At 36.7% G+C, this 9,171-nt stretch overlaps 1 protein-coding gene across 1 annotated transcript; it reads right to left on the bottom strand.

Annotated features, from left to right (window-relative positions):
* Positions 1 to 204: 204 nt before the first annotated feature.
* Positions 205 to 2,471, bottom strand: LOC116167953. The gene is made up of 2 exons (XM_031483581.1): positions 2,445 to 2,471; positions 205 to 1,404 (listed from the first exon to the last, which is right to left on the bottom strand). The coding sequence occupies exons 1-2, from the start codon at positions 2,455 to 2,457 to the stop codon at positions 515 to 517; spliced, it is 903 nt and encodes a 300-aa protein (XP_031339441.1). The 5' UTR covers positions 2,458 to 2,471; the 3' UTR covers positions 205 to 514.
* Between the last annotated feature and the right edge of the window lie 6,700 nt (positions 2,472 to 9,171).

The following is a 9,171-nucleotide window of genomic DNA, read 5'->3' as shown; positions in this document are numbered from 1 at the left end:
GTTTTCGTCAGAATTATTTTCGTCAGAAATCGGACGAATAATTTCGTCAGATTTCGCATAATGTGTATCGTCCACTAGACAAGTTTTCGCATTGTACGAAGTCAGTCGTATGTAGTGATGATTTATCAAATAAGCATACTATAATTATTAATAATATGGATCATTTTCTTTTGGAAAATAGTTATCTTGTTAGACGGCGATTAAAATTAAAAAGAAAAAAGTGTTGGGTTAATGACATATTAGTAAAACGAAAAGAATTCGGAGAATTTCATCATTTATATGATGATTTGAAGAAGGACGAGAAAAAGTTTTTTGATTACTATCGCATGAATCAGGATACATTTAACTATATTTTAGATGCCATAAGGGAACCAATAAAAAAAATGTCGAATTTCCGTGAGACCATTTCGCCAGAAGAACGATTGAGTGTGACTATAAGGTAAGTTATAAATACAGTAGTTGCAACATTTTGAATTATATTATTTAAAAATACAAAGAAAAGAAATACATTGTTTTATGCGCTGAAGTGAGAAACATAGTTCTGAATGGACAACGGCTGTTGATAGGAAACATCTTCTCTTATTTCACTTGAATATTGTGAGACCCCGGAAGATACTGTATTTTTCAAAGATGAAGAACGATGTGGTGTTAAGTCATTACAATAGAATGACGCTCTGGAGGAATCGGTGTCCGTGTAAGACATTGGGGAAGGCAACGGTGTTGTAATTGTTTCATTGGAACGATATGTTGCTCCGGGCGTGTGTCTTGTAGATAATTGTTCTTCCTCAAGAAATACTTGCTGCAACTTACTTCTCACCAACATTTGTCGATTGTGAGGTACAGCCTTTAAAAATGGCAGGAGACTTAGTAGGAATTGGTGTTCACTATCACCGCCTTCTCTATTTTTATGTTGAGACAATATTTCCAATTTGGCTCTTTCTATTTCGAGGAACTTTTCGTCCATTGAATTTGTCTCGGAATTCTTAGCATATTTTAGACGATTGTTTGTGTTTTTCTTACTTTGCAAAGTTGAACTACTAGGTGTATTGAATGTACTTGTTACCTTGTTACCAGATGTGGATGGCTGGTGAATATCTGTATTTACAATTTGCTGTGATGACTCTTGAATGGTGGATTGAGTGTCAGAGTATGCATTGTCTGCAGCTTCCAATGTCGATTCTGTCTCGGAAGAAGAGTTGTCATTGTTTTCCTTTTGCGGAGATATATTTCCATGCAGTTTACGTCGTTCAACAGTTTTAGATAAAAACAACAGTATTTTATAATATGGCCATTTGGAGGTAACTACCGATTCTGCACCATCTCCAGATTTCTGTTTTTTCGACTTGTTGAATTCCTTTCGAAATGTGTCTCGCAGCCCCCTCCATTTTGATTTTACTTCATCAACTAAAAAAAAATCGTTACAATTAATAACGTTTTTTTTAGATATTTGGCAACAGGCTCCTCGTTCAAGACATTGGGGTATTCGTTTCGAATATCAGACGTCACGGTGGGTAGAATTGTTTATGAAACGTGTGATGCTATTTGGGACAAGTTGGGTACTGTACATATGCCATTTCCGAAAAATGAAGACATGCAGTCTATATCTGAAGAATTTTGGAATAAGTGGAAATATCCAAACTGCGTTGGATGCATAGACGGGAAACACATACGCATACAGAATCCAAAGCACTCCGGAAGCATGTATCGGAACTATAAACAATACTTCTCAATTGTTTTACAAGCCGTTGCTGGACCAAACTACAAATTTATAGCAATTGATGTGGGAGCGTATGGTAAAGAAATTGACGGTGGTATTTTTTCGCATTCAAATCTTTGCCAAAAGCTTGAAAACGGAGGATTAGGTGTTACAAGACATTGTCCACTGCCGGGAACAAATATTAAAGTACCTCATGTTCTTTTGGGAGATGAAGCTTATCCACTCAAAACTTATTTAATGAGACCTTTTCCAGTATTAAAATTAGGACCTTCAGAAATAATTTTTAATGAGCGTTTGTCTCGAGCAAGACAAGTTGTTGAATGTGCATTCGGAATTATGAGTGCCAAATGGAGATTATTACAAAAATCAATTGAAGTAAATCCCGAATCTGCCGATAAACTTATTAAATGTATATGCCTGTTGCATAGCATTATAATTGATAGAGAAGGAGAGCAGCAAGTAGCATGTACATTCGAGCAAATCCCTGATCAAACACATTCTAGAACGGGAAGATTTGGAACCTTGGGTGAAAACAGAGGCACCAGTTCAGCTTATGATATCAGAGATAAATTTAAAACTTATTTTTCATCTCAAGAATTGTATAATGCATAATTTAAAATCAATAAAACATTCAAATACATTTCGGATTTCACTGAGCCAACAAAGACAAATATTTTGTTTGTTTGCAAATATATCATACCTGAGACCCAAATTTGATTTAACTTACCCTTAGTATTCATTTCAACTGCCACTTCTTGCCACAATTTTCTTTGTATGTCTCTCATGTGATATGATTTGTCGGTCATATCCCACAGAGGCTTTTTTTCATAAATTAAATTAATTAATTTTTCAACATCCATCTTGGTCTGTTACAAATCGACTATGAATTCGTCATAACAACTGGGAACAATCCCATTTGTTTCGGATAGATCGCACATCGCATGTTTTCGTCCGAATTCGTACGAAGCAGTTCGGACGCAGTGTACGAGCTTCAATAGGTTTCAATGAAACGGCATGATTCGCACTTCTTCGTCCGATTTCTGACGAAGGCAATTCGGACGAAAACGCATCCAAAGGACGACCGGCCTAAAGCGGCGTACAATTTTCGCGCATGAACGTTCGTGCGCGGAAATTTGTTTAAGTGAGTAGCGATTAATACTTATCTTCTGAATTATAATTCGTCAGACTGGCTCTGGCAACATCGTAAGCGTAACAATCGAGAGTTCGACTGACATGACAACAGCATATTTCACGCCTTCCTTTGAATGTGTACTGCGCAACTCCCCACCCACTTAGGTACTTGATTGACACTGAAGAGTACAGTTACTTTTCGCCTTGCGATTTTCGAAAGCCGACCATGATAGTGTTATACAGCTATTTGGACTGATTCCAGTCAATTTACAAAATGTTGAGAATCAAACTATAGTTGAAGCCGCTAAGTTTTATGAAGATGACCTGCTTGGTTCCCTATTAGAGCTGTCTGGAGAATTAGAACTGTGGAAAATGAAATGGGCGAATGAAAATGAATCAAGAAAACTTTCTTCTGTTCTGGAAGCGTACACAAACGCATCCAGTTCTTTTTTCCCCAATATTCAAACCTTATTTCACATACTTGCTGTTTTACCAGTGACAACTTGTACGGCTGAAAAGTCTTTTTCTTCATTACGACTGATTAAAACTTACTTGCGATCGACCATGCAGGAAAATCGCTTAAATGGGTTAGCATTATTATATATTCATAAAGATATTGCTATAAATGCTGAAGAGATATTGGATGACTTTGCAAAACGTAACCCACGCCGACTTCAGTTACAATATTTGTAAATAGAACGTTTGTTGTATTGTGTTTATAAAATAATCTTATTCGCTATTTTTTGTTCTTCTACTCTCTATAAATAAAAAAATGCTGAGTACTCTGCCAGAAACCTCACTACAGGAAGTCAACGTAAATCGTCTCTCAAAATACCAACATTTGCAATAGTTGGTCCAACACTTCTGGGAACGGTGGAACAAGGAGTGTTTATTTACACGAACTCCAAACAAGAAGTAAATGGAAGAAGACAGCCGCACACGCAATCAAAGTTGGGGCATTGGTTCTAGTAAAGGAATCAAATTTGCCACCCCTACAATGGAAATTGGGCCGTGTAGCAGAAGTGCATCCAGGTCGCGATGGAGTTGTGCGAGTTGCTTCTGTGAAAGTGCGAGATTCAGTTTTCAAACGAGCAGTGGCGCACCTATGTGTTTTACCAGTGAATGATAGTGCTGCAAAATGACACTTTTAGGTAGTTTTATGTACATTTATGTAAGCGGAACTTCGTGGAACATGAAAACATCACGTTTTATTACGGCTCGCTAAGGCAGCTTTATTATAACAAGGGGTGCGCGAAGGAGCGCGGCCCACATATGAGGACTTCGTACGCGACATCCAAGAAAGACGGTCGAGAAATAGAGCAATGTATCGAGCTATTGTTACTGTTCAATAAACGCCCATTGTAAATTGTCGTATAGTCTTTAATTAAGGGGTGTAATACCCCTAATCCTTTATACCGTTAGTGAATCTCTTACATTTATATTTCATTGTTTTTGTATTTTTTGAAAAATTTTGTAATAAGCGTTTTTCAAGCGCTTTTTAAACGGGTTTCCCCCACTACACGTAGCTGTGTGTATACTCGTATATAATGTTTGATAAAATAATATGGTTTGTTCTCAACCTCAAGAAGTTTAGTTTATTCATCAATAACAGCTAATACATTTAACAGGTTGAAGGCTGTATTGGGCAATTCATATTCCCCCTCCACTAGTTCCATTGCTTGTGGAGTTGGTTTCGCGTCACTGTCGATGACATCAGGTATTTCGATGTCCACAACTTTTAAAATATCATCCGTTACATCGTTTTCAATAGGAGGCTTGTATGGCCCTCCTTCAGTGGCCATTCTTTGCTTTTTTTCTTCCGCCAACTCCTTCTTGCGGCGAGATTTGAGCATGGATGCTTACTTTTTTCTGCCGCCGTAATGCAGTCAGTTTTTAGCGCATTTCCACAAAAATTTTAAAAAATGCGCTATTGTGGCCACTTTGTCCGTCCGTCCGTCCGCTCGTTTTGCGACGCTACTAGTTCTTTATCTTAAGAGCTATTGTTCTACTTTTTCGCTATTTGGTTCGTTATGGTGTCGAGTCTTGTACCAAGGAAGGAATTTTTTCTGTACCGCTTACAAAAAAGTTATTGTAAAAAAAACAAAAAACCGTTTTTTTACATGTTCCATAATTTTACACTTTTGCCGTTTATTAACGATCCTAGAGATCGTTTATAATTTTGCATTGCTATCTCTCGCCTGCCGGTTGGTCTGTCCGTCTGTTCCTTTGTCTGTCTGTCCATCTATCTGTCCGTGTGAACGATAACTTTGTTTAGAAATGTTCGATCGCTTTTACATCTCCGTTAGTTAGGAACTGAATTGCATGAAATTCAATATGGGCATAGCTTTAGCCATATAATACGCAATGCCAAAAGTTGAATGGAATCGATTCAAAATTCACAGTGCCCTTTTCGCATCTCGACCATTTATAAACCGAATTGCAAACTTTTTTACTTATAAAAGTATTTGAATGAAATTTGATACATAGGCACTTGGAATAAAGGAAAATCAAACGCCAATTTCAAAATTTGGTTTTGCGCATGCGCAGTGCCAACTTTTTTATTTATGGAAGAATTTAAACGAAATTTGATACATAGGCACTTGGGATAAAGGAAAATCAAACGCCAATTTCAAAATTTGGTTTTGCGCATGCGCAGTGCCAACTTTTTTATTTATGGAAGAATTTAAACGAAATTTGATACATAGGCACTTGGGATAAAGGAAAATCAAACGCCAATTTCAAAATTTGGTTTTGCGCATGCGCAGTGCCAACTTTTTTATTTATGGAAGAATTTAAACGAAATTTGATACATAGGCACTTGGGATAAAGGAAAATCAAACGCCAATTTCAAAATTTGGTTTTGCGCATGCGCAGTGCCAACTTTTTTATTTATGGAAGAATTTAAACGAAATTTGATACATAGGCACTTGGGATAAAGGAAAATCAAACGCCAATTTCAAAATTTGGTTTTGCGCATGCGCAGTGCCAACTTTTTTATTTATGGAAGAATTTAAACGAAATTTGATACATAGGCACTTGGGATAAAGGAAAATCAAACGCCAATTTCAAAATTTGGTTTTGCGCATGCGCAGTGCCAACTTTTTTATTTATGGAAGAATTTAAACGAAATTTGATACATAGGCACTTGGGATAAAGGAAAATCAAACGCCAATTTCAAAATTTGGTTTTGCGCATGCGCAGTGCCAACTTTTTTATTTATGGAAGAATTTAAACGAAATTTGATACATAGGCACTTGGGATAAAGGAAAATCAAACGCCAATTTCAAAATTTGGTTTTGCGCATGCGCAGTGCCAACTTTTTTATTTATGGAAGAATTTAAACGAAATTTGATACATAGGCACTTGGGATAAAGGAAAATCAAACGCCAATTTCAAAATTTGGTTTTGCGCATGCGCAGTGCCAACTTTTTTATTTATGGAAGAATTTAAACGAAATTTGATACATAGGCACTTGGGATAAAGGAAAATCAAACGCCAANGGATAAAGGAAAATCAAACGCCAATTTCAAAATTTGGTTTTGCGCATGCGCAGTGCCAACTTTTTTATTTATGGAAGAATTTAAACGAAATTTGATACATAGGCACTTGGGATAAAGGAAAATCAAACGCCAATTTCAAAATTTGGATTTGCGCATGCGCAGTACCAACTTTTTTATTTATGGAAGAATTTAAATGAAATGTGATACATAGGCACTTGGAATAAAGGAAATCTAGCGCCAGTTTCAAAATTTTATTTTGCGCATGCGCAGTGCCAACTTTTTTATCTATGGAACCATTTAAGTGAAATTTGATACTTAGGCGCTTGGAACAAAGGAAAATCTAACATTAGTTTTAAAATTTAGGTTTGCGCATGCGCAGTTCCAACTTTCTTATTTAGAAAAGCATTGAAATGAAATTCTTCTCATAAACTGAAATTGAAGTAGCACGTCAAAAATGGATTGCCCATGTGCAACGCTATCTTTCATATTTGTGGCCGGATTTTTACGATTTTAACAGAAGTTGCATCTTACAAATGGGAAATGAATGCAAGTGGAAATGCGCTTTATGTAAATCGTTTAAGATTACTTTTTAACTTGTTTTATTTTCAATTACCGATTGGTACTGAGTAACCAATTCTTTTAAAAACATGTTTTCCTGTCCCGACATGTAACTACGTTTGTCCATATTAATTAATTAACTAAACAAAATTCACAGTGATCTTTAAATACGTATCGTCTTTATATAACTCTCGCCAGTAAAGATTGCCGGTCACAGAACACTTGATCCCGATCTACAATCTCTGTTTTTCGTAAGATGCTAGCGACTTCCGAGATAGTATCGTTTTTTCATACGTCATAGAACATCTGATTTTGAACTTAAAAGTTCCACTCAATGTAGTCACTCATTCGGGTCTGATCTTGCATTGAAAAAATTAGTATGAGGCTGTCTTACCCTAACTTGAGTGAGAATTGAGGATAAGATAAGTTGAAAATAAGTGTAAATTTAGGTGCGATCTTGAATTCAGCTCTTAATGACCATATCAGGATACCGTCTTCTTCCCAAAGCACATGGTATTACTGAAAGTCTTGTATTGGCGCCTTCTACTGTTTGAACTATTTTTAAAAAAACTTGCCATTCCTAATAGAATCAAGATGCATGAATAATATCTTAATACTCTTTTAACAGTGGCGTACTATACTACTCTAGTGAACAGACTTGGTAACGCCACTGTTCTTAATTTCACATTTTCGTTAGGTATAAAACCAAATCATTAGTAAACGAAGTGATATTTAGCCACCAAGTTGACGATTAGTAGTAGGTATATTATAGATATAGTACCAATAAGCAAAAGATCCATAAACCGCCCTTATTTATGTTTGTAGGTTAACGTAAAGCAACAATTCTAAAGAACCGTCGTTATACAGTCAATGTATCAATGGACTGTGCATACTTGTAAGTACGTAAATATATAAATTAATAAAATAATCAAGTTTTTTTGCATTGGTACTTGGTACTTGAAATGTTGTGTTGAATGAGAGCTTGCCTTCTATAATTTACCCCATATCATTCGCAAGTTTTGAAAGACGAAGTCACTAAAGAGAAATCAACAACAATTTTGTGCAGAAAAGTTCCTTTTTCTACATCATTAAACACAACCAACGTTGTACGAACAAGCTACATCCGACACTAAACTACGATATTTTCGGATAATAGGACTTTCGTAAGCAATAACATTTAGCAAGTTAGAATAATGGAACGGATCGTTGAACGCGACTTTAAAGTTAACTTATTTGCACTAATGATATAACGCGCTTAAAAGTTGTCGCTATCAGGTTATTTATTCCCACATGACTGATAAACAATAAACTTCCAAATACCTTTACGTAATTATAATTTACGCCACCTGTCATTAATGCGTGTTCATGAGGGATATGCAATGCCTGTCGATCGCAATTTAGATGTATTAAACAGAATTGGATTGAATTGGTGACGTATATGGGATATTGAATCATGGTCATTAGGATTTGGCCTATAAGTGTAGTTCACGGTGATGATCATAAAAGATTTAACGACCCATTATGGAAATATGACCGTGCATAGTTGATTATTAAATTGTAGTATTACGTAAGTACTCTATGACAATGCGGACCCAATTACAACATAAATAATACTCGGGTTTCATTTTTTTTAATATAAGAGGATTTTCAGAATTTAACTTATGGTAGATTTAAACATAATGATTAGGTACAAGGCTGTATGATACTCAATACATATAGCTCAATCTCTCTACAGCGACCAACTGTAATTAATTCTAAATCCCGCCTTTCTCGAGCTTATATCATGCATCTCGCCGCGCTTGCTAAACTCAACTCCTTGTGACGTCACCCCTGGCAGTTCCTTTTCGTTCACCCGAATGCGCTAAAGGAACTCTACTACATTCGGCCATCCTGCTCAACCGGCTTACCGAATCTCTAAGTGTCACCCATGGCTTAATTTTGTCCACGGCCACCACCACCGGGCATTTACGATATCGTTCTGACACCTTCACGGCTGCATACCTATCGTTTACAAGCCTAGCTGTGATTTCATACGGACCACGGAATTTAGGAGACAACTTTTTGCTCTCCCCGGTGGCTGGTAAACTAGTACACTCCACAGTGATTAAGTCCCTCACTTGAAACCGCTTGGGTCGCCCACGGGTTTTATCGAAATGGACTTTTTGCCGAGTTTGGTCGTGCGCTATACGTCTCCCGACTGCTGCTCTCAGATTGGAAAGATCTGCCCTATCGATCTCTCCTTGCAGCTCATTCAGCAATATGGAT

This window comes from Photinus pyralis, unplaced genomic scaffold (assembly GCF_008802855.1).
Source record: "Photinus pyralis isolate 1611_PpyrPB1 unplaced genomic scaffold, Ppyr1.3 Ppyr1.4_LG1, whole genome shotgun sequence".
Lineage (NCBI taxonomy): Eukaryota > Metazoa > Arthropoda > Insecta > Coleoptera > Lampyridae > Photinus > Photinus pyralis.
This window is presented reverse-complemented; position numbering and strand designations above follow the sequence as displayed.